General features: G+C 53.5%; 3 protein-coding genes and 1 long non-coding RNA gene across 9 annotated transcripts; 3 read left to right on the top strand and 1 right to left on the bottom strand.

Moving 5' to 3' along the window:
- Positions 1-248: 248 nt before the first annotated feature.
- LOC132343873 (uncharacterized) lies at positions 249-5,440 on the top strand. Of its 2 annotated transcripts, none has more exons than XM_059881603.1 (2): positions 249-878; positions 5,352-5,440. In XM_059881603.1, the coding sequence occupies exons 1-2, from the start codon at positions 296-298 to the stop codon at positions 5,390-5,392; spliced, it is 624 nt and encodes a 207-aa protein (XP_059737586.1). In that variant the 5' UTR covers positions 249-295; the 3' UTR covers positions 5,393-5,440. The 2 variants fall into 2 exon arrangements, with proteins under 2 accessions (XP_059737586.1, XP_059737587.1); XM_059881604.1 differs by having other exon boundaries at positions 249-863.
- VGF (VGF nerve growth factor inducible) lies at positions 5,371-8,481 on the top strand. The gene is made up of 2 exons (XM_015460548.3): positions 5,371-5,571; positions 6,090-8,481. The coding sequence occupies exon 2, from the start codon at positions 6,110-6,112 to the stop codon at positions 7,964-7,966; it is 1,857 nt and encodes a 618-aa protein (XP_015316034.2). The 5' UTR covers positions 5,371-5,571; positions 6,090-6,109; the 3' UTR covers positions 7,967-8,481.
- Positions 8,482-9,364: 883 nt separating this feature from the next.
- AP1S1 (adaptor related protein complex 1 subunit sigma 1) lies at positions 9,365-16,330 on the bottom strand. 5 transcript variants are annotated; one of them, XM_059881448.1, is made up of 6 exons: positions 14,556-16,330; positions 14,276-14,464; positions 13,761-13,939; positions 12,827-12,935; positions 11,433-11,570; positions 9,365-10,149 (listed from the first exon to the last, which is right to left on the bottom strand). In XM_059881448.1, the coding sequence occupies exons 3-6, from the start codon at positions 13,937-13,939 to the stop codon at positions 10,102-10,104; spliced, it is 474 nt and encodes a 157-aa protein (XP_059737431.1). In that variant the 5' UTR covers positions 14,276-14,464; positions 14,556-16,330; the 3' UTR covers positions 9,365-10,101. The 5 variants fall into 5 exon arrangements, with proteins under 5 accessions (XP_059737431.1, XP_059737430.1, XP_005225296.1 ...); XM_059881447.1 differs by having other exon boundaries at positions 14,276-14,467; XM_005225239.5 differs by lacking the exon at positions 14,276-14,464 and having other exon boundaries at positions 16,292-16,330.
- A 93-nt stretch (positions 16,331-16,423) lies between these two features.
- On the top strand, positions 16,424-22,977 carry LOC101902751 (uncharacterized). The gene is made up of 3 exons (XR_001495125.3): positions 16,424-21,625; positions 21,995-22,097; positions 22,757-22,977. It is a non-coding gene; the product is annotated as an uncharacterized lncRNA (long non-coding RNA).
- The last annotated feature ends 776 nt before the right edge of the window (positions 22,978-23,753 follow it).

Consider the following 23,753-nt stretch of genomic DNA (forward strand, 5'->3'; position numbering starts at 1 on the left):
CCTGTTGGACAATGGACAGTCATTGTCCAAAGGGAGTCATTGAGAGCCGGCACGGCGGGGTGGGGGAGTGGGGGGGATGGAATCTAAGGCGTGGACAGAGGAGGGCGACAGGGGGTGCACGGGGGTGGACCAAGGGGACAGCCTCTGTTCCCCACTTTCCCCCGTTTCGGCTTCCTGTGCCTGGTCGAGCTGCCGAGCCTCCTTGCCACTTCAACCGTGGCTGTGTTGCAATAAAACGGGCCCCTTAGCCCACCTTCTGTGTCTGTTTCACTTCTTGTCAGTGAGGAGGGCTGAGATGCATTGTCCTCCCCCACTTCCCCAGCAGCCTGTATTAGAGAGGATCTCTAAGCCCTGTGGCAACGGGGCTAATGACTTCCTGGAGGGGAGCTGGGGAGGGCTGCTGGCCGTGGCGCGCCCCCACCCCCACCCCAACCAAGCGGCAGAAAGAAGTGATTGCTCAGAACCGAGGCGGGCAGCGGCGCGGCGCCTGGACCGGCCCCGGGCCTCGCTTTCCCCTGGACCGGGGGCGGGTGTGTGTGTGTTGGCCGGCGTGGGGCGGTGGAGGGGTGGTCCACTGCTGTTTCAAATTCTTGCTCTTCTCGCAAGTTCCCCGTGGCATCCGGAACCAGCCTGCCTCATCCCCACGACTCAGGGGTCTAACTCCCAGCTGTCGGCTCTCTCGTGGCCAGTGCGCTCCCCTTCTCCCCGTTCCTGGGTGGGCACCGCACCGGAGGGGCAAGAGGTGGAGGGAGCCTGGGCGCCGCCCCGCGGGAGCCGAGCTCCGGAGCGGCGGGGACTGCGATCCCGAAAAGTACCACGCGGGGGCGCCAGGACCTGCGCGGACGCGGGCGAGGCAGCGCAAGGTGGTTTCCGTCCGTGTGAGTGTGTCCATGGGAGTCTTTGTGTGTCTGTGTTTCTGTACATGTGTGTACGAGTCAGGGGGTGTCTGGGTGGGATGTATTCGGGGCTACGCGCCTGGCGTACCCAACAACCAGGCACTTCAAGTGGCTTCTTGATAAGGAGGATTCTTGATAGGTTACCATGTATGTGGGCATGGGGAGGTGGGGGACTCTGTATTGTTGCGTGTGCAAGGCATAGCCTGTGAGCCTTGGATTTTTGAAGTTATATCCCTTTAGCGCTTTTACCCCCTCCCATCATCCCGTGTAAAAGACATCGAGGGCTCTCAACCTGAACCTCCATTCCACTGTCTTGGTTACATCTTCAACATGTGTCTGGGTGACTCTGCTAGACTAGGTGTGACATTGTGTTTGTGTAAGAGGGTGTGTCTCAGGATATCAGTGTAACTGTGAATGATAGTGGTGTGTGTGGCAAGTGGATGTTGGAGAAGTCTGGCTCAGGATTATGGAAACACACAGTCTCCTTTCTCTTGTTAGTTTGTGGATACCATCTTCATGGTGTGATGATGTGATGGTGTGATGGTGTGTGTGTGTGTCTTCCTTTCTCAGTCTTTCCAGTAGCTGTCTCTCTTTGTGTCTCTCCTCATCTCTGTCTCTTTTCCTCTCTCTCTTTTCCTGTCTTGGTGACTCATCTCTGCGGCTTTGCCCTCCTCCGGCTTGCTGGGTCTCCCCTCCCCCACCCAGGAGTGGGTGGGGGTATGAGGTAATAGGACCCTGGGATTAAAAATCAGGGTGAGGACCCCCTTCCTATTATTCATCTTTCCCAGACCCACCAGTAGCCCCTAGCCCTCTTTCAGTCCCCTTCCCAGGACTCCAAACCCTCCTGAACTGGGGTGGGCAGGGGATAGGCAATGATGCATTCTAATGGGGTCATTTCCAGGGGGTTCTAAAGCACCTTCTTTCAATTCAAAGTGAAGACCCCAGCCTCCCTCATAAAGTGCCCCTCCCTGCCGGTCCCCCCCCCCCATCGATGACGCATTAAAGGCTGCAGAGGTGAGTCACCGGTTGGGGGGAAGGGAAGAAGAGAGGGGAGTGAGCTGCACTGTGGGGAGGGGGACCCAACCCCCTACCCTCTTCTTTCCCAAACCTTCTCAGGGAAAAGACCCAGTGCTCTGTCCCTCTTCCTTGGTTTTCCAAACCTTCAGCTTGGATCTCTACTTGGTTGGACCCCATCTTCTCTTAGCACCCACCTGGAGAGTATGAGAGATTCAGAAACAAAGACACAGAGATGGATTTGTACAAGTATCTCAGAGCAAACAGGCATCTCCTCCTACTCCCCGTCTCAGCTTTGCCTTTTCCAGCTCTGTCTCTCTCATTGCTCCTTCTTTCCTGCCATCTCCTTCCTCTCTCCAATTCCAGGAACCTGTCCCTAGTCCAGCTCTTTTCCAGAAGCCCCTAGAGGCAGTAGGATGTGAAAGGCACAGCACATCTTTGCGAGGTGGGGTGCGTGTGAATGAACTGACCCCAGGCAGGGAACTGGGATGGAGAGAGGCACAATCAGACCCAGAGATTCAGAGCCCATGCAGACATATTCTAGATGGTGGAATCACCAACACTGTTGCCCTTGGCTTCTCCCTCATTGTCCCCTCCCCCATGCCATAATGACTGAAGCTCCCCTGGACTTCTGGGCTGAGTGGAGGAAGAAAAGGTTAGAGAAGAATGAGGGAAGGAGGGAACACGCAAAAGAAAGGGGGGGGGGAAGCTTGAACTTGGGGGCTGCAGAAGAGTGGCTAAGACACTGAGACTTGCCTGCACAGAAATTTAGAGATGAAGGTAAATGTGGGGGAGGGGTAGGACAGATCAAAGGCATGTGGAAGTCACAGAACAACATATATCAATAAGCACGGAAGGATCCAGAGAAATGCACAGACACAGGGGTACACACACATTGTTGACGCACCAAGCCAGTTGATGCTTTTCAGACACCAGCAGATGCCCAGAGTGGATGCACTCAGACTCCCAACGGCACAGGTATACAGGCACTCAGAGGAATCAGGACCCACAAACACTAATAGTCACACACAGACACCTGGAAACAGGCAAAAACACAGCCCCACAGATTGAAAGAGAAAATTTACGTATTTAAATTGGAACGCTCCCATGCCTATCCATTCTCTATCTGATTAAACGCATAATTGGCCTCCCCATTCCCTTTCTTTCCACCCCTGTTTCATTAATCTCTATACACACAAACACAATGCATACATATGTACATGCACATACACAAGCCCGCGAGAACACAGTTTCTCTAGATGCCTGTCTCCTTCATCTCATACTTGGTCTCTTAGCCCCATCAGCCTCTCACTCTGTCCCCCTTGCCTCCCTCCCTCTTTCCTTCTCTCTTGGATGGCTTCCCCTCCCCCCACCAGATGTCTGAGCCATCTCTCTCTGATTCATCCTCCTCAAGAAGGTAACGTGACCCCCCCCTCCCCATTCCACTGCTCTCAGTAACCAGGCAGGGAGGATAAAGGGGAGGTGGGATGAAGAGGAAGAGGAATAAGGGGAACCCACAGGGGTAGGCGGAGGCCCGAGATAGTTTGGGGGGAGGGGGATGAAGCCCAGTCTCAGGTCTGCTGCCCCCTCCTCTCCCTCCTTTCTTTGGCATCTTCACAGTCACCTTGGTTCTCCTTTCTTTTTTTTTTTTCTTTAGCCTGATCCTTCTACCTGTTCCAGATGCCTGCCTCCCTGCCTCCCTCTCCTGCCCCCATCTCTTCTCTTTCCTCTATCTCTACTCCTCCCCACCTTTTTCCCCGCAGAGCTGATGGGCTTTCTTCTGGGAAAGTGGAGCCAGTGATGGACCCGAGAAGCCACTGCTGGCTATAGAGGGAAAGCACGTGAGTGTGCGTGTGTGTGAGAGAGAGAGAGAGAGAGAGAGGAGAGGATGAGGGTCAATACTAGGAAGATGAGGAAGGGGGTGAGGACTGGCTCTGAAAGAGTCTCTGAGCTCCTGGCAGGCAGCCCCAATCCTGGTTTCCAGAGTCTTAGGGCGAGGGTGCCCTGTATGTGCCCATGGGCAGCCCTGTGTCCGCAGTTCTTGTGTGTCTGGCATGTGTCATTCCACTCCCCGCTCTCCCTGCCCACACCCCCGCACAGCTCTCTGCCTGCACCGCAGCCCCCTCCAGCTCCCCTCCCTCCCCTTCATTCCTGCAGTGGCTGCTCCCCTCGCCTCCTCCCCTTTCCCTGCCCCCTCCTCATTTCCGTCCCCCCTCCGCACCCCCGCCTACGGCTGGTCTCCCTTCACTGGACCCGGCTCGCTGATGGATTCTCTTTGCGCAATCTGTGCGTCATCGCCCCCCACCGTCCCCCGCCCGCCGCAACCTCTAACTATCCAAGCCCCCAACCCCAACCCCAACCCCTCTGACAGGAGATTCGGACAAGGGGTCTGGTGGCAGAGAGAGGTGATCTCTGACGTTGCACTCCCACCCTCCACCCCCCACCCGCATCGCGTTCAAATCTTCCCTTTAAGCAACGAAGAGAGATTGAACTGAGTCACCACCCCCCCACCTGCACAACCCCCTCCCCACCAGGTCTGCTCTCGTCCTCCAAACGTCCTTTGGGGGGTAGCAGCGGGAGGGGAAGAAGCAAGAAGGTGGTGAGGAGAGGTGGTCTGAAAAAGGGCACAGCGGGGGCGCCAACACACGCTACAGAGTCAACTGGACAGAAGGGCAGACACACCTTTTTCTCCAGACACGCACCGACCACGGACAGACACGACACAGAGGCACACATATCCTCAGTCTTTCCCCTGTCTGTTCCAACTCGGATCCTTTGCGTCCAGATCATTCAAACCGCAAGATTCACCCATGTGCCCCAGCCCAGGGCACGCACCCCGCACCGCAGGTCCGCGGACAGCGCCCGCAGGCGCGCAGAACCATCCCTCCTCTTCAGGTTCACGCCGTCCTTGGGCGTGTTTCCCATGGACCCTGCAGTCAGGAGACGGGGAGTCTGGCTCCCTCCTCAGTTCTGGAGTCTTATCTTCCCCCTTCCCAGTATGGATCTCCTACTGGGGCCCAGTCAGACGCTGAGAGTGCCCCCACCCTATTCCACTCGCCGGGTTCCCGCCGCTGCAGGTTGCTCTGTAACCCACCCTCCTGCCTTGCAGCGGCTCTGCATTCACCCTTCCATTCATTCTTCCATTCATTCATTCATCCTTTTCTCCTTGTCCCTCCTTCATTCATTCATAGCCCCCTGCCCCGCCCGCCTCAGCATTTCATTCATTCATTCCTTCATTCATTCATTTCCCGGGTGCTAGGCTAGCGCACGCCCCTCCAACCGAGGCCTGCAGCGCGCAGGCGCGGGCCGGGAGAGGCACGCATCCTCCAATCGTTGGGCGTCCTCCCGCCTCTAGGCGCCCGCCCGCTTCCCCATGAATGAACATTGACGTCAATGGGGCGGGGCGATTCCCACGTGACCCCGCGCGCTCCTCTTTATAAGGCGGTGGCGGCGCGGGCGCTGTCCAGCGTGCTGAAGCTTGAGCGAGCGAGTCTCCCGGAGCCGCGCGGACCCAGCTGAGCCCAGCGCACTGGACGCCAGACCTCGACCATCGCTCGTATCCTAGCCACCGCTCGGAGCCGAGGCGGACGCATCCCGATCTTCCCCTGTCCCCACCCCGCCCCGACCCTCTTCTCCACCTCCCGCGTCGTGGCACCAGCTGGTAAATACTCTGCTGTCCGTCCCTCAAACCCTCGGCAGTCGTGGGCGTGAAGGGAGGGTTCTCTCTCCCCACAGATGGGAGTGTTGAAAACACAGCGGGGAGCCCCCGGGAAGGGTCCCTGTAAATGGGGGAGTCGCCGCTTTTCTCTTGCTGCTGAAGTCGCCCACGCACCATCCGGGGAGTCCTGCGGGGAGGGAGCAGATTTTTTTTTCCCCCTGCATCCTTGCTGCTTAGTATGTGGGCGCTGGCAGTGAGATGGCTCAGGGAAAGGGGCGAGGAGGCACTGGGGGAGCAAGGGTTGCAGGCGTTTCCCCATTTACACGATTCCAGAGATCGGAACAACATCGTCCTCCTTTGCTCCTAAACGTCCCTTTTCTGGGTAAGGTCAGGGAGACAAGGGAAGCCCCGGATTTCCTGATTAAATATGGGGGAAGGGGATATAAAATCAGAGAGCGGAAAAATTCTTACAGAAACCCTCTCTTTCTTTGGTCCCTTCTATTTTTTTTTCCCCCCCACAGTCTCCGGCAGTCCTTCGGTCATGAAATCGCTCAGGTTGCCGGCTACTGTCCTCTTCTGCCTGCTTCTACTGATCAAGGGGTTGGGAGCAGCGCCCCCCGGGCACCCTGAGGCTCAGCCACCTCCTCCCAGCTCTGAGCATAAAGAGCCGGTAGCTGGGGACGCAGTGCTCGGGTCGAAGGATGTTAGCGCCCTAGAGGTCCGAGCCGCTCGAAATTCAGAGCCGCAGGACGAGGGAGAGCTTTTCCAGGGCGTGGATCCCCGGGCGCTGGCCGCGGTGCTGCTGCAGGCACTCGACCGCCCGGCCTCGCCCCCGGCGCCCGGCGGCTCCCAGCAGCGGCCAGAGGAAGAAACAGCAGAATCTCTGCTGACCGAGACCGTGCGCAGCCAGACCCACAGTCTCCCAGTGCCAGAGACCCAGGCGCCCGCGGCCCCTCCTCGTCCTCAGACTCAGGAGAATGGTGCCGAGGCGCCCGATCCCTCGGAGGAGCTCGAGGCGCTAGCTTCCCTGCTTCAGGAACTGAGAGATTTCAGTCCGAGTAGCGCCAAACGCCAGCAAGAGACGGCAGCAGCAGAGACGGAAACCCGCACGCACACGCTGACCCGAGTCAACCTGGAGAGCCCCGGGCCGGAGCGTGTGTGGCGCGCTTCCTGGGGAGAGTTCCAGGCGCGCGTCCCGGAGCGCGCGCCCCTGCCGCCCCCTGCTCCCCCGCAATTCCAGGCGCGTGTGCCAGAGAGCGGACCCCTTCCCGAAGCCCACCAGTTCGGAGGAGGGTCCTCCCCCAAAACACACCTAGGTGAGGCATTGGCACCCTTGTCCAAGGCGTACCAAGGCCTGGCTGCTCCCTTTCCCAAGGCGCGCCGGCCGGAGACCTCCCTCCTGGGCGGCACTGAGGCGGGGGAGCGCCTTCTACAGCAAGGGCTGGCGCAGGTAGAAGCCGGGCGGCGGCAGGCGGAGGCCACCCGGCAGGCGGCGGCGCAGGAAGAGCGGCTGGCCGACCTCGCCTCTGACCTGCTGCTCCAGTATTTGCTGCAGGGCGGGGCTCGGCAGCGCGGCCTGGGGGGTCGGGGGCTGCAAGAGGAGGAGGGGGGCGGGCGAGAGACCGCGAGGCAGCAGGAGGAGGCGGAGCAAGAGAGACGCGGCGGGGAGGAGAGGGTGGGGGAGGAAGATGAGGAGGCGGCGGAGGCGGAGGCGGAGGCGGAGGAGGCGGAGAGGGCGCGACAGAACGCGCTCCTGTTCGCCGAGGAGGAGGAAGGCGAAGCCGGAGCCGAAGACAAGCGCTCCCAGGAGGAGACGCCCGGCCACCGACGCAAAGAGGCCGAGGGGGCAGAGGAGGGCGGGGCGGAGGACGAGGACGACGACGAAGAGATGGACCCGCAGACGATCGATAGCCTCATTGAGCTGTCCACCAAACTCCACCTGCCCGCGGACGACGTGGTCAGCATCATCGAGGAGGTGGAAGAGAAGCGGAAGCGGAAGAAGAACGCCCCTCCCGAGCCTGTGCCGCCCCCCCGAGCCGCACCGGCCCCCACTCACGCCCGCTCCCCGCAGCCCCCGCCCCCCGCCCCCGCCCCCGCCCGGGAAGAGCTGCCCGACTGGAACGAGGTGCTTCCGCCGTGGGATCGGGAGGAGGACGAGGTGTTTTCCCCGGGGCCCTACCACCCTTTCCCCAACTACATCCGGCCGCGGACGCTGCAGCCGCCAGCCGCCTCGCGCCGCCGCCACTACCACCACGCCCTGCCGCCTTCGCGCCACTATCCCGACCGGGAGGCCCAGGCGCGGCGTGCGCAGGAGGAGGCGGAGGCCGAGGAGCGCCGGCTGCAGGAGCAGGAGGAGCTGGAGAATTACATCGAGCACGTGCTGCTCCGGCGCCCGTGACACGCCCCGGCCCCGCCCCCCGCGCCCCCCTCCGTGTCGTTCCTTTACCCCTTGGTGTTTGCATGCGCCCGGCCCCGCCCTCGGCCGCCACTCAGCCCCGCCCCCGCCCCCCCCTCTGCCCACGGGCCGCCCCGCCCCCGCGCTGCGCACAGACCGGTCAAGACTTCTTCGCTGGTGGGAAGCCCGAGATCCTCAAACTCACTCGCGGGGATCTCGGGGCCAGCATGGGCGGACGGGTAGTTTGTGCGAGTCCCTGCCCCCCACCCCCCCGACTCCCCATGCGGGACCCAGTCCCCACCTAGTCCCTCTCTCGGGATGTCCCGATCTGAAACCGGAAAAAGCATTTCCAGTTAACTATGTGAAATGTCTTGTCTCCCGCCCTTTGGGCCTCCCAAGAGCCACTCTGCCCTCTCTGGATCGCTGTGAATTTACCCCTTCTTTCCCTACTCTGTTGTAAATACCCCTCACGGAGGAAATAGTTTTGCTAAGAAATAAAAGTGACTATTTTATTAGGACTTTGTTCTCGGTTATTCACCCGTCCCCTTGGGCCTGTGTGGTCCTTCCCAAGGGGCGGTGAGGGAAGCGCCAGCCACCTCCTGCTCAAAAGCGAGGGTTGAGTGATAGAACCTCTTTCAACCATACTTGAGGGGCTGCGGTAGAATGGGTTCACATCCTTTAGAAAGCGCTAAGTTCCACTACCAGCTTGACCATTAGTCAGAAGACCCCAGGCCCTGGGCAGAGAGATGCAGAGTGAATAAGGAACTGCAGCTCTGAGCCACCTAGTTAAGCTCTTTGAACCATCTCAGGGCCACTTAGGCAGTATGGGTGGCTCCCCACCACCCCTGCTCCACCTTACCCACCTACCTTCCTTAACTGCTCCCTAAATTCCCTGGTCCTACCTTCTTCATATGATCAACACCTCCTATGGGGAGGTGTTGGCAGCTAAAGAAACATCCTGGTTTTAGCTGCTTGTCAAACCTTTTCTAAGCATATACATGCATGCTCAGTCGTGTCCAATTCTTTTGCAAACCTGTGGACTGTAGCCTGCCAGGATCCTCTGTCCATGGGATTTCCCAGGCAAGAATACTGGAGTGGGTAGCCATTCCCTTCTCCAGGGGATCTTCGTGACTCAGGGATTGAACCTGAGTCGCCTGCACTGGCAGGCGGATTCTTCACCACTGAGCCAACAGGGAAGCCCTGCATAGGACATACTTATCCTAAAAAATCATTATTCATTATTATAAGAAATTGAACTGGGTGTCTCTTTTTTTTTTTTTTGCCCTAAATCTGGCAATCCTAGTTCCAGGGAAGAGTGGAATGGAATGGGCAGGGTTCTGTTTCTGTCCTCACTGATTCCAGCAGCCCTGCCTTCCTTCACAGAGCCTAAGCAAGCCGAAGTCCAGAAATGCTTTTCCTTTTATTTCAGAGAGAAGGAAAAAGAATCAGACACTTCCCCCACCCCACCCCCTTAGCTCCTGCCTCACCCAGAATTTAAGAAGAGTGAAGGAGGGACAGGGCCCAGTCTTCTGTAAAGCCTGCCCTCCCCCCAGCCCTCCCTTCCCTCAAAGTAGCAAGGTTAGAAAAAAATTAACTATGCTGTTCCTCCCCTGGCACTGGACAGAGGCCCCACTGCAGCCAAGAAGGAAGGGGAGGGGCAGATGAGGGAAAAGGACTTCCCTCTGGAGACACAGAAGTCCCCCTCCCAGGCAGAGAGGCCGCCCCCAGCTGGCTGCGGGGAGGGCTGGAGGTAGGTTATGGGGCAGGGAGAAGAGAAGAGCCCTGAAAACCTTTTCCCTTTAACCTGACATATTTATATATTTACAGTTATAAGGGTGGGTGGGGGAAGTTTGGGGTGACACTGGTTCTTCAAAGGCAGGGAATGAAAGCCAAATAGCACCCCCGACTTGGTCACATTTTCCTGCCTCCTAGCTCCTTAAAACCTTCAGTGAGAAAGGGGAAACAGGAGGTAGGGGGTGGAAGGAGGGAATGCTTGAGGGTCCTGAGCCCACAGCTCACTGCAGAAAAAGGTGAGGCAGCAGAGCAGGCGCAGCTGGGTCCCACCAAGAGGAAAAGGGCCACCGATGCCCCACCTCTCCACCAGATCCCCACATCTCCACTCGGCCCCAGGGCGAGGGCTATGCCAGACCCATCTCCTCCAGCACACTGCGTGGCGACTCATCCTCCTAAGGCAGAGACAGACAGAGGGTGATGGGGAGACACCAGGAGAGACGGGGTAAGGGTAAGGGGGGCGGGGAGGGCAGCAATCACAGGGGCAGACCAGGGTTGGGGGGGGGGGGCGGACACAGAGACACGGGGGAGAGGGGAGAGAGAAGCCCAAGTAAGCCCAAGGCTGGAATGGCTGGGGACCCTTTAGGGGAGCTCCCCAGCCTCCTGAGACCACCCTGTAGAGCCAACTGAGGCAACCAGATCGAGTCCACCACCACCCAGAGAACCCAAAGCCAGGAGCTTGGTGAGCAGGGGGCTCGACCTTACTAGCTGAAGGGAAGGGTGTAAAATGGGGGCTTGGGAGCTGTGAAACCTGCTTTCCCAGGACTGGAGGTGGCAGATGGTTGGGTGGGACCTTTTTTTTTTTCTCCAGAGTCGGGGGAGGCATTAAGAAGTTGGCAAAGGGTCCCTGAGGAAAGTGGACCAGACTGCAGAGAGATGAGTCATAAGGGTCTGAGCAGAGCACTAGTAACAGGGTGGGTGTGCGAGTGCCAGGGCACGTGTGTGTGTGTGTGTGTGTGTGTGTGTGTGTGAGATGGGGGAGCTAGACCAGTGAGGTAGCAAGTTGGATTTTACCCTTGCTCCTGCTGCACGGATGAGCCCCCCTCCCCTCTCCCCCTCCTCAGAGCCAGCTCAGGCCGCTTGCTCATCACTGCAGGTTCCGGTGACTCATCTCCTTGCACCAAGGCTCAGCAGTGGCACAGCAGAGAGGGGGCAGGCAGTAACGGGGTGAGGGCGGGGGTGTTGGACAGAAGAGAGAATCAACAACCAGGTGCCCTCGACCCCAACCCCCAAATCCCCAGGGCAAAATTCTGCTTCTCAGCAGCAGAGGCTTTGAGTATGTGTGTGTGTTTTAAAAAAAGGGAAGACACCAGGGAAGAAAAAGAATGACCTATTGAGTGCCCCTTCTCCAATTCTCCGGGCAACACTAAACGCCAAGAGAAGCGTGGGACAAAGGCAATCTGGCGGGGATGAGACACTCTGGGTCTCAGGAGAAGGAGGGGGAAGACTTGGTCCAGGCGGGCTGTCTGCCATCCCCACTGCCTCCTACCCTGAGCAGTCAGGGCTTGAGGGCCAGCTGGCCAACCTGGCAGCGTGGGGGCCAGACGCCACATGGAGGGGGGCCGTTTCGGTATCGGCGGGAAGAGGGCAGCTGGGGTCCACAGGTGAGGGCTCCAGGGTAGGGAGGGTGCCCTCGGCCACGGTCCTCTTCCTCCTCCTCACTGTCCCGGACCCGTACCTCCTGCAGTAGGTCCGCCTGCTCGATGGCCTTCAGCACACTCTTCTTGGAGGTGTCCTGGACATCTCCCCCCATCAGAAACTCATCCAAGATGAAGTAGGCCTTCTCAAAATTGAAGATGATGTCCAGCTCGCAAACCTGGGGGGTGGGAGAGGAGGCAGACGTGAGGGTCAAGGTGCATTCTCCCCTTCACCTGAGCCCCAGCCTCCCCAGCTCTTTCCCCACCTTGGCTCCGTGGCCTTCATGACCACTCTCCACCTTGGGTTCTTGCCCCAGCTCTATGTCCTCCCGACCCCTAGGCTTTCGTCCGGGGTTCGGCTTTTCCTTCTCCTTCTCTTGCCTCTTCCTCTGATCATGAGATATTAGTTGCTCAAGTTGATCATGAGATATTAGTTGCCCTTGACCCTGACTCCTGTTGCCTTCTCCCCTAAATCTATGACACAAATCCTACCAGAGGCTGGGTCAGCTTCTCTGCCCATCCCCACCCCACTCCCTGCACCCCCAGGCGCTGTGACAGGGCAGGGAAGGAGACTCTGGATCACAGAGTAAATGACTTCAATTCTAGGCCACACTCTGACACTAACCAGCTAACTCTTGTTTTAGTCGCTAACTCGTGTCTGACTCTTTTGTGACCCCATATCCTGTAGCCCACCAGGCTCTTCTGTCCATGTGATTTCCCGAGCAAGAATACTGGAGTGGGTTGCCATTTCCTTCTCCGGGGGATCTTTCCAACCCAGGGATTGAACCCACGCCTCTTGCATTGGCAGGTGGATTCTTTATCACCGAGCCAGGAAAGCCTAGAAGGAAACCAGCTAACTGTACATGCCATTTAACTTCTCTTGAGTCCATTTTCTCTTCCAAAAATGGAGACACCAACACCTACTCATGGAATGAGGAACAGGAGAACCTGAAAGCTCTTTGTAAACTGTTAAGTGAAACACAAATTACGGAGTTATTACTATTCCCCATCTAAGATATGAACTCACTGCCGGTGCCCAGGCTGTAGCCCAGATCAGTTCATTCAGAATCTCTGGGGGTGATTCCCAGGCATCGCTATTGTTTAAAAAAAAACTCTCCAGAAGTCTCCAAAGCAAAGTCAAGGTCAGGAACCACTGATACTATCTGAACATGGCCTCTGTCCTTGTGTGGGAAGTTTGAGCTGAGCTCTAGATGGAATGATTAAGCGGCAGATTCTGGTTCCTACCCTTCTCCCGCGGAGGGCTGATTAAGACGCATGGCTAATAGGCTTAAGGCTTAAAGAGGGAGATTAATTACTGTTCTCACTGTTCCAACTTCCCCTTTCCTGAATCAGGACAGAGACTGGAAGGGTCCCAGAGTCTGGAAGAAAAAGGGGATTGCCGGGCGCGGAAACTGGGGTGGGTGGAGAGACTTACGCTGCCAAAGTATTTGTCCAGGAGCTCCACGTATCGGTGGATCAGCTCCAGCGTGATGAGCTCATTGTCTTGGCCCTCGATGGCACAGCAGAAGTAGAGGCTGGCGTATCTGAGGACGGGAACACAAGAGAGATGGATGGCTGGGAGTGCTGCTGGGGCTGCTTTGGGACCCAGGCATTCTGTGCCCGAACCTCCCATTTCCCCCATTCCTGATCTGTGTCCTTACTGGACACAGGTGGGGTGGCTCCCGGGTAAGCAAATAGTAACTCACTGTCTCTTAGTGCCTCTCATAAACACAGGCAAAGACACAAGCTCTTTCCCTCTGACCCATTCAGTTTGACTCAGCAAAACCTGAGCCAACAAATTCACCTGCTCAGAGAAGGAACCACAAAAGGTTTGTGTGTCTGTGGGTGTGTGTATTGGGAAAGTGGCCCAGGGTCTACGACTGTTCAGTGAGGCTGCAAGAGATGTGTGCAATCGGTAAGATCGGGCCTTTGGGACAGAGGTAGGTGCGTGAAGTAGGCACCAGGCTTGAGCAAAACCAAGAGGGAACAAGACTCTCTTCAAGGTGAATTTGGAAAGTAAAGGCTGGCTGGAGTTCATCACTGCCTTCCAGAAGTCCTTAGCTCTCGGCTCTCCCAGACCTAGTTAGTTAGTGTTAGCGACTCTCTGGACTGTAGCCTGCCAGGCTCCTCTTTCCATGGGATTCTCCAGGCAAGAATACTGGAGCGGATAAGTATTCCCTTCTCCCAGGGATCTTCCCAACCTAGGGATAGAACCCAGGTCTCCTGCACTGCAGGCAGATTCTTTACTGTCTGAGCCACCAGGGAACCTCTGCCAGACTAAGGGACTGCCTATTTCCCAGCCAGGTGAACCCATCCCAGACCCCAATCAGGCAGGATCCAGGCAGGTCTGAAAGTAGGTGAGGAGTCACCTCTTATAGACAACTTTGAGGTCCCTCCACTCCAGGAAGCTGCACATCTTGGGCTTGCGAGCCAGAACCACCTGCATAAGCTCCCGAACCATCTTCTTCCGCTCCTTGTCTGAGGTGGCCAGGTACCATTTTTGCAGCCGCAGCTTCCCCTGCCGGCTGAACAGCAGCATGAATCGCATCTGGGGGTGGGGGATAGGGAGAGGAAGGAGGAGTCAGAGCCAAGGTTTAGAGCTTTGATTCTCTGAGCTTGTTTCCTCCAAAACCACACAGTCCCAAACTCCTCCCATTCAACTCTTTTCTCCTCACAGACCCTGCTGCTGCTACTGCTAAGTCACTTCAGTCGTGTCCGACTCTGTGTGACCCCATAGACAGCAGCCCACCAGGCTCCCCCGTCCCTGGGATTCTCCAGGCAAGAACACTGGAGTCGGTTCCTTCTCCAATGCATGAAAGTGAAAAGTGAAAGTGAAGTCACTCAGTCGTGTCGGCTCTTAGCAACCCCATGGACTGCAGCCTACCAGGTTCTCCGTCCATGGGATTTTCCAGGCAAGAGTACTGGAGTGGGATGCATTGCCTTCTCCCTCACAGATCCTACTTTCTTCAAAACATCAGCCCTTCTGGTCAACTGGGTATTTCCATCAGCAAGTGCCTTCCTTGGAGGGAGCATCAGCGCTTCTGAGTCTGTCGTGTGGATTCGAATCCTGGCTCTACTAGTTGAGAAATTTGCCCTGGGCATTACTTCATTTCTCTGGGCTTCAGTTCCCCCGTGTGTTAGATGGAAATAATAAAAGTACCTACCTTACAGAGCTGTTAGGTGGAACTGACATAGGAAATAGTGCCTGGCATGAAGTAAGTGCTATAACACCTTGGAACACATTATTATTATTCCCTGACTTACTGTTTCCTAAACCTGGTTTCCAAAGGTGGGTAAAATGCTAGCACAGTGATGAGCAGCCCCTTAGTTGATGGCAAAGAGATGTTTGCTTTCTTTCCTGCTCTTTCTACCCACCACCATCCTAAAATCAGGTATTTTCTTTCCAAGAAGCTACTTCAGCCCTCTGCCCCATCCTAGCCATACACCCTAGCCAATGTCCCCAACACACTGCCCTCCATTCCTATGCCCAGGGGTATCCTTTATGTTAGCACATGATACCAAGTGAAGTCGTTCAGTCGTGTCCGATTCTTTGCGACCCCATGGACACCAGGCTCCTCAGTCCATGGGATTTTCTAGGCAAGAGTACTGGAGTGGGTTGCCATTTCCTTCTCCAGGGAATCTTCCCGACCCAGGGATCGAACCCAAGTTTCCCGCATTGTAGACAGATGCTTTGCCGTCTGAGCTACCAGGGAAGTCCATAACATGATACCAGGACCCCCTAGATTCCACCACCCTCCACTCTACTCAGCCATCCAGGCATACAGCCAGAGGTATTCCTTTTTTTCTTCCTTTTAGGGTGCCTCCCTAAGATGCCCACACCTCCCCAGATATCAGGTGATCAATTTCCGTTTCAGTTCTTCAGTTTGGACACAGCCATTGTGGGTGGCTCGCCTAGGGAATGTTCCTGGAACAAGCACAAGGAGTTGGAGCGGGGAGAAGTGCAGAGCTCTCACTACCCCGTGCACGCCCAGTTTCCCATTTCCAGGGGGCGGGGGCTTCAGGCCACATCCTGGAGTGATCTCCCTTCCCCTGTAGCTCTTCTCTCCGTGTAGGCCACCGGGGCTGGAGTCCTGGGTGTGAGGAACACTACTAGTCTAGACGGCTACAGATCAGCATTCAAAAGAACTGTATTTTTTGCTAGCGGGGAAGGGGAAGCGCTGCTAGCGTGGCCGGAGGGCAAAAGAGTGGTGCAAGGGAGGCTAGGATGGGAGGGTGGGCCAGGGAGCAGGAAGAAGGAAGGCCTGCGTTCCGGAAAGAGGATGGGGCAGAGGGGCGGAGAGCCAAGAGCACCTGAGCCGGGAAGCCAAAGCCTGGGTCCCAGAGAGCAAAACTCGAGCCCACCTGGCTTCCCCCACCTCATCCCCGCCTCCAGGTGGGCAGGACGACAAACCGAGGCAGGACGTCCACTCCTCGCACCCTGAACGATCCCCTCCCACACACCGCCCTCCCCGCCGGCCGCCGCTCCACTCTGGGCTGCACGTGGACGGAGGGTCTCGGAGACTGGTCTCGGAGACCCCCGCCGCCTCCGTCCTCCAGCAGGCCCCAGAGCCCCCGTTCCTCGCGCGAGTTCCCTGCGGCAGTGATTCGGACCCCTGAGATCGCGACCCGCGCGCTCCCCCTGGCTCCGGACGGTCCCGCCGCCCCCTAGTCACCTCCCTCTGGCCCTACAAATGCGCCCACTCCCCGCCGCTTCTCCCGAAAGCCATTTCCAGCTGCTCTTCCTTCCGAGGCCGGCTCGCCCACATGCCCAGTAAGTGAGGGCCTCTGAGAACTGGAGGAAGGAATAGAGCGGCTCTCACAGAGGGCAGCCCCCAAGGACCCCTGCAGGTGCAGCCCACGCCCCTCGGTCCCCCCTCCCCTCCCTCTTCACACAGCCTACCATCCTGCAGCCTCCGGCCCTGCGCGTCCCTCTTCGGCCACCGTAGGCGCCAACTCCACTCCCTTTCTTACCCTTTCGCCTCCTTCCCTCCCTCTCGCTTGAAGCCCCGCCCCGTCCGCCCGGGCGCCGGGGACCTATGCGCTGCGTACTGCGCAGGCGCCGACGCTGCGCGGCGCGCGGGCGGGGCCGGAGGCGGAGAAGCGGTGGCCATGGCAACCAGGTCTTTGACTTCAGCTTTGAGTAGCCCTGTCGTCATGGTAACAAGGCTGTCCTGTGGGCTGGTTGGAAGATGAAGGAGGAGGACAATGAGGTCCTCGCGCTTTAGAACCTAGGGGGGAAAAGGCGGGAAAAGGGGTGAGAGGTGGATAAGATGACCCCTGGAGTTTGTGAGGAAGTAGGGTGATTTAATGGAAGGGGTGTGGGCGATTGAGAGGGAGCAGGGTGGAAACTATCTGTAGAGAAGGAGGAAAGACGAGGAAGGCAAAGACAAAGGGTGGTGGTGGGGCAGGCATGAGAAAAGTATGGAGCTCAAAACAGATACCTACTGAGAACCTGCTGGATGCAACAACACTCAAAGTAAGAGAAAGGTGTAGGTAATGAGGCAGACAAGAAATAAAAAGAGAAGAGGAGAAGCTGATAGAAAAGTGATGTAAGGAAGAGGAGAAACATGATTAAGAGGAAAGAAAGAGGAAGAAATAAAGAAAATCTTGAAAAGTTAGCATGGGTCAAAGCTAAAAAGGGACAGTGTAACCCAGACACGAGTGTAAAGATGAGACGGAGGTAAATTGCAATACATGTTTTTTGAGAGGATTTGCAAGTGTGAGTGTGTGCTAAAGGACTAGCTAAAGGACTTTGCATATAAATGGATAAGAGGAAATCTTAAAGTTTGTCATGCCAAAAGCTTAATGGTATATTTCTAGACAATTGTTGGTAACTAATGATGCTATTATTTTTGAGTAGCACTTGAAGAAATTGTTGGTAAGGCCCTACCTGTCTTCCCTTTGTGTTCTTTTCTTCTTACTCTTTTTTATGGAGGTCATATGCTTTAGTTGCAAGAGGGTGGGCTTAATTCACCTGCAATGCAATCTGGTCTCTGACCCTTACCTGATGTACAGTCTCGGGTGGATCATTTAAACCTCCATTTCCTCATTTAAAAAATGAAGATAGCAATACCAACCTTGCAGGTCTGATTTGAGGCTGGATAGAAGGTATCTGAGGGAGAAGGCAATGGCACCCCACTCCAGTACTCTTGCCTGGCAAATCCCATGTATGGAGGAGCCTGGTAGGCTGCAGTCCATGGGGTCACTAAGACGGGCACAAGTGAGCGACTTCACTTTCACTTTTTCACTTTCATGCATTGGAGAAGGAAATGGCAACCCACTCCAGTGTTCTTGCCTGGAGAATCCCAGGGGCAGGAGAGCCTGGTGGGCTGATGTCTATGGGGTCACACAGAGTCAGACACGACTGAAGTGACTTAGCAGCAGCAATAGCAGAAAGTATCTGAAACATTGTCAACAGTTGATATTGCAATATCAGTAGTAATTACTACTATTTGCTTTTCCCAACTTCTTTCTTCTAGTACTTTTTCTTCATCCTTTTTTTTTCATGTCCTTTTCTCCTCTGCCTATGTCATAGGCTTGCCAATGGCATAGATGTTGGCTGAACTATCTTGGTGTTATTTTTTTAGGTCAGAAATAATATCAATAAGGTAAGTTGTTAGAGTTAGAAAGGGTACTTTGTTACAGAGTGAAAAGAAGGAATCAGAGTGTGTAAGAAGGACAGAAGGCAAAATAATAAAATGTGCTCATGGGGGAGAGGAGAAGGTTGTTTATAAAGAAGTAATGAGAAGTGAGGCAAAGAAGAGATCTAGGCAACAACCTGAAGAAGTGCGGAAGATCCAGAGATGTAAGCGCCCACACTCCTTGAAAAGATGGCATTTTCTAGAATTCCTTATCTCAATATGCTGTGCCTAGCTGCAGAGAAGATAAGATTCATGATAGAATTGTTAGAAATATGGGTTTTGCTCATGTAGAATCATAGACCTAAGTGGTTTAAACTAGCTAGAAGATGGTGGACTACATTTCTTCATTGTTAGTGAATGATATACATAGATAATCTATGAGTTAGTGGCTCCAATAAACTTGTATCTGCAAGTAAGTTTGGATTTGATGCAGTGGGAAGTTGGGAGTCATTATGATTGTCCAAGCTGGTGAATAACTTGGTGGAAAACATTTTCAGAAGGTTAATCTTATAGTAATATGCGGACAATTTGAAAGAACAAATGGAAGGCTGCAAGATCATCTGGGACAGGGGTCCCCAGCCTCGAGGATCTAATGCCTGATGACTTAAGGTGGAGCTGATGTAATAATAATTGAAATAAAGTGCACAGTAATTATAATGTGCATGAATCATCCCAAAATCACCCCTAGCCATCTGTGGAAAAATTATCTTCCATGAAACCAGCTCCTGGTGCCCAAAAGGTTGGGGACCACCAGTCTAGGAGGCAGTTTTGGGAATCTAGACACAAAGATGAAATTAAAAGTGAAAGTGAAAGTCACTTAGTCATGTCTGACTCTTTGGGACCCCATGGCCTATATAGTCCATGGAATTCTCCAGGCCAGAATACTTTCCCTTCTCCAGGGGATCTTCCCATCCCAGGGTTTGAGCCCAGGTCTCCCGCATTGCAGGTGGATTCTTTACCAGCTGAGCCACAAGAGAAGCCCAAGAATACTGGAGTGGGTAGCCTATCCCTTCTCCAGCGGATCTTCCCAACCCAGGGATTGAGAACCAGGGTCTCTTTTACCAACTGAGCTATGAGGGAAGCCCATGGAGTTGGACAAATTTGAGAGATACCTGTAATGGGCCAATCAATTGAAGTTGTGAACTCATCTAAGTAGAGGAGGAAGAAGAATCAAAGATGAGTCTGAAGGATTAGTGGTGCCATTTGTATAAATGGAAAAATAGAAGAGGTGAGATTCTTCTTCATAGGTACGATTGGTGTTTGTATTGTTATCTGGCAATGCCCATGCTGACACCTCCCTGAGCCTTCCCTCATCTGGTTGTAGAAGCAGTTCCTGCAGTGGGTAGAAGTGGGGCCCAGATGGCCCCTGAAGCCTTTCATTTCTGAGTCTGTGATCTGTCTTTCTCCCTCTCATGATGATGCTCCCTGCAACCATTTTTGGCTCATTCTGTAAGTAATCATTGTTCTCTGATGATGTCATTTGGAGTCATCTCGGGTTTTTTTTAACTTCTTCTTTTTTTAACTAAGCAATTAGGACCTTATCGTGTGCTGTTCCTAAGAGTCCTGAATACTTTGTGTGGTAGATGTTTGCCATTCTTTTTCACTTCACTGGCTCTAAACCCCTTTCCTAGGGTTTGGGAATCCTCACATGATGATACCAGGGGGAAGTAGCACAACCTCGAAGTGTAGCATTTGAATCTGCTTTTTGTGCCCACAGCATGGGCCAGTCTGCTGGACTCGGCTAGTCCATCCACCAACCTGGACTTTGATCCAGGAGGGAATGAGGTGGGGATGGGGTAATGAGGACAGGTAAGGGTCCTGAATATTTTGAATTCTGAATTCAAAGTATTGAATTTGAATTCTGAAGGGTCTTGAATACCTCTGAATTCTGGCAGAGGGTCAGAAGACAAAGCCTAGGGCGCAGGTGGAGTGGCACCAATGGCAGCGTCCTGTGCTAGCAAGGTCTACCCTGTAGGCATCCCATGATCTGTGATGTGGGCCACTGTCTCTAGCATGAGACCTTCTGCTGGTTCTCTGGCCCTCCTGACAGTTCCTTGAGCTCCCCAGTTTCCTTTTGTGTTTCATTTAGCCAGGGTTGGTTTCAGTCCCCAGTAACTCAGGACTCTGACTGGTAAACTTGGTAATCAGGTTGTACCGTCCGTTGGCCACACATGCGAGTTGGCCCCACCTGTTCAGCTGGTTTGGAAGCGCCTCGTGGGATGGTGTCTTACTCATCTTTTATTTCCTTACAGCACCTCTCACGGTGCTTGGTGATTGACTTCAGTTATGACTGGTGTGCATGGTTACCTCATCTAGATTTTTTTAAATTTTAGCTTATTCATTTATTTTTGTCTGTGCTGGAGCTTTCTCTAGTTGTGGTGCACATTGCAGTGGCTTCTCTTGTTATGGCTTCAGTAGTTGTGGCTCAGAGACTCTAGAGCTCGTGCTCAGTAATTTTGGTGCTCGGGCTGTTGTCTCGAAGCCCATGGGATCTTCCCAGATCAGGGATCTAACCTGCACTGGCAGCTGGTGGCCTCTTAACTACCGGACCACTAGGGAAGTCCTAGATATTGAAATCTTACTTCTCACCCCAAATATGCTAAATTCTAATTTCTAAATAGTAGTACCTATCCAATATCTATTATTCCTGCTGGAGGACAAGCTGTCTTCATTTTGTTTTTCTTGTAAAAATAGTTGATTTGACTGCACCGGGTCTTTGTTATGGCAGGCAGTATTTTTAGTTGGGGCAGGTGAGATCTAGTTCCTTAACCTGAGGCGGAACCTCGGTTCCGCTCCGTGCGTTAGGAGTATGGAGTCTTAGCCACTGGACCACCAGGGCTTCATTATCTGTTTCTCCTGTGCTGAGCACAGGGCCTGGCACACAGCAGGTGCCGCCATTGGCTGAATAAACGTACTGGATTCCCCGACTGGAAAGTTCCACTGTCATCTCAAACTTCCTTTGCCAAAAATGAGGACCTTCCTTCTCCCTTCCCCTGAAACCATCCCATATCTTGGTTTCCCAGCTACCTTTTTCTCAGTTTGCAGACTCTAAGCCTTGGACATGAAGGGTAACAAAAAGCATGGCTGTTCAAGGGACAAAGATCAGACTGCTTGGTTAGACTAAGAGAATGTGTATGAAAAAGGGGGATCCACTGGCTAGGTTATCAGAGGAGGGAGGCAGCAGTCTGGAAACCACCCTGGTGACTTGGGACTTCATTCTCTGGTGACTTGAACCTGCCTTGCTACTATTTATTTTTCTTCGTGATTTTGTTCACATTGTTTTCTGGAATGCCCTGCCATGGCCTCCCGACAGACCCAAATCCCTCTTATCCATCCTGTAAGTCTGAACCAAGCAGCCAGTCCTGATGACCCTTGGCACTCCAGTCTGGACCCCAGTGACTATTTCTACAATGTTCCTTTCAACCATTTTTGCAGTGACTTCCCAGGTGGCACAGTTGAAAGAAGCTACCTGCCAATGCAGGAGATGCAGGAGACTCAGCTTCCATCTCTGGATTGGGAAGATCCCCCGGAGTAGGAAATGGCAACTCGCTCCAGTATTCTTGCCTGAAAAATTCCACGGACAGAGGAGCCTGGTGGGTTACAGTCCATGGGGTTGCAAAGAATCAGACATGACGAGTTACTGAGCACACAGTCCACCCACAGCATTTCAGCTTTTTGGTGTCTATTCTCTGTAGAAGCAGGCAGACCTTATTTTATTACGCTTTGTTTTATTGTGCTTCACAGATACTGAGTTTTGTTTTTTTTTTTAACGAGTTGAAGGTTTTTAGCAACCCCAAATTGAACAAGCCTATTAACACTATTTTTCCAACAATATTTGCTCACTTCGCATCTCTGTGTCACATTTTCCTAATTCTTGCAAAATTTAAAACTCTGAAATTGCTATGATCTTTGTTATGGTGACCTGCGATCAGTGACCTGTGACATTACTGTTGTAACTATAGATGCAGTGGGAAAAGCAAGAGAACTAGAAGTGGAGCCTGAAGATGTGACTGAATTGCTGTAATCTCGAGATAAAACTAATGGATGAAGAGTCTTTTATTCCAGGTGAGCAAAGAAAATAGTTTCTTGAGATAGAATTTACTCCTGGTGCTGTTGCTGTGAAGAAGGCTGAAGTGACGAGAAAGTAGTGAGAGCATTACATAAACTTAGTTGATAAAGTTATGGCAAGGTTAGAGGGCATTGCCTCTCATTTTGAAAGAAGTTCTGCTATAAGTAAAGTGCTATCAAACGGCACTGCATGCTATGGAGAAATCGTGAAGGGAAGAGAGAGTCAATGCAGTTGATCATTGTTGTCCTATTTTAAGAAATTGTCATAGCCGTCACAGCCTTTAGCAACCACCACCCTGACTAGTTAGCACCCATGAACATCAAGGCAAGACCTTCCACCAGCAAAGAGATTAAAATTATGATGGTTAGTATTTCTTAGCAGTAAAGTCCATACATGTGTCTTATTTATTTTGAGGTAGAATTGGTGTGCAACATTATATTAGTTTCAAGTGTACGACCTAATAATTTGATATTGGCACTCACTGCAGAGGACCCCACAATAAGTCTAGTTAATGCCCCACCACCATAAAATTGACCCCCTTAAATCTTTTTCCCCTCCGAATTCCTTCCCCTCTCATAAACAGATAATCTATTCTGTATCTGTGAGTGCTGTCTTGTTTTCTTTCCTTTCATTTATTCTTGGTTTTGTTTTTTAGATCCCACAAACAAGGAAACCATACAGTGTTAGCCTTTCTCTGACTTACTTTACGTAGCAGAATACCCTCAACTTCCTGCCATCCGTGTTGTCACAGACAGCAAGATGTCCTTTATTATGTAAAGTCCATGCATTTTTTTAGACATAATGTTATTGCACACCTAATAGGCTTCAGCACAGTATAAATATAACTTTTACATGCACTGGGAAACCAGAAAAATCTGTGTGACTCACTTTATTTCGAGATTCTGGAACCAAAGGTGAGTCTCTCCAAGGTATGCCTGTACTTGATAATAAGAAACATCACTTTATGCTCAGTTTTAAAAGTGCTTTGCACACAAAAAAAGTGCTTCATAGCCCCCAGTATACAGACACGTTTAAAGAAAAACGTGTTAAATTTATTGGAGTTCAAACTTGGCAAGATGATGGTGGAAGCCACAGTTGCTTTGCTTCAGAAACTTTCCACTGGAGTCAAAGCGCCCTCTGGTGGCCAGGGGACAAAAGGCTGCATTCAGGACGCTGGTGTTCAAGCTGGAAAGGCACAGGTGTGCAGGCGGGATGTCCTAGTGATGGACACATGAGGGCAGCACCCTTGACCCTGGCTGCGTTTGAGCCCTCCTGTATGTTCAGGGTGACCTGGGCTCACCGATGTCACAGAGAGGGCGGTACAGTGTAATGCCTGGTAGCCTGGGGCGAGTGATTCAACTTCTGTGTCTCTACAGAAGTGCCTGCTACAGTTAGCACAAGGAAACTCATTTGAGGAACCGCCTTTAAAAAATGATTTGGAAAACAGATGGTGTCTCCTTGACGAGTTTCCCTCTGATAGAGTCATTTTACTATTGAGGGATTTATAGAATCCATAGCCATTGCCTATACGAGGGCAGACAAAATTTCCACTGGGTGAGATGAACAGGAAATCGGCATTTTTACGATGGAGGCAGGGCAGGTCTTGTGGGGTTTTCATCCCTAGAAATAAAGAAAGGGTGGATTGGAAGAGC

This window comes from Bos taurus, chromosome 25, assembly GCF_002263795.3.
Source record: "Bos taurus isolate L1 Dominette 01449 registration number 42190680 breed Hereford chromosome 25, ARS-UCD2.0, whole genome shotgun sequence".
In the NCBI taxonomy this organism is placed as follows: domain Eukaryota; kingdom Metazoa; phylum Chordata; class Mammalia; order Artiodactyla; family Bovidae; genus Bos; species Bos taurus.

Bases quoted from the DNA above. Each gene is read 5' to 3' on its own strand.
- LOC132343873 (XM_059881603.1), top strand. From the start codon at position 296: ATGCATTGTCCTCCCCCACTTCCCCAGCAGCCTGTATTAGAGAGGATC. The intron at 879-5,351 runs GTGAGTGTGTCC...CCTCTTTATAAG, and splicing joins GCAAGGTGGTTTCCGTCCGT to GCGGTGGCGGCGCGGGCGCT.
- VGF (XM_015460548.3), top strand. From the start codon at position 6,110: ATGAAATCGCTCAGGTTGCCGGCTACTGTCCTCTTCTGCCTGCTTCTA.
- AP1S1 (XM_005225239.5), bottom strand. The intron at 11,571-12,826 runs GTAAGTCTCTCC...CCCACCCCCCAG, and splicing joins TGGACAAATACTTTGGCAGC to GTTTGCGAGCTGGACATCAT. The intron at 10,150-11,432 runs GTACGGGTCCGG...TCTCTGCCTTAG, and splicing joins AGGCGGACCTACTGCAGGAG to GAGGATGAGTCGCCACGCAG.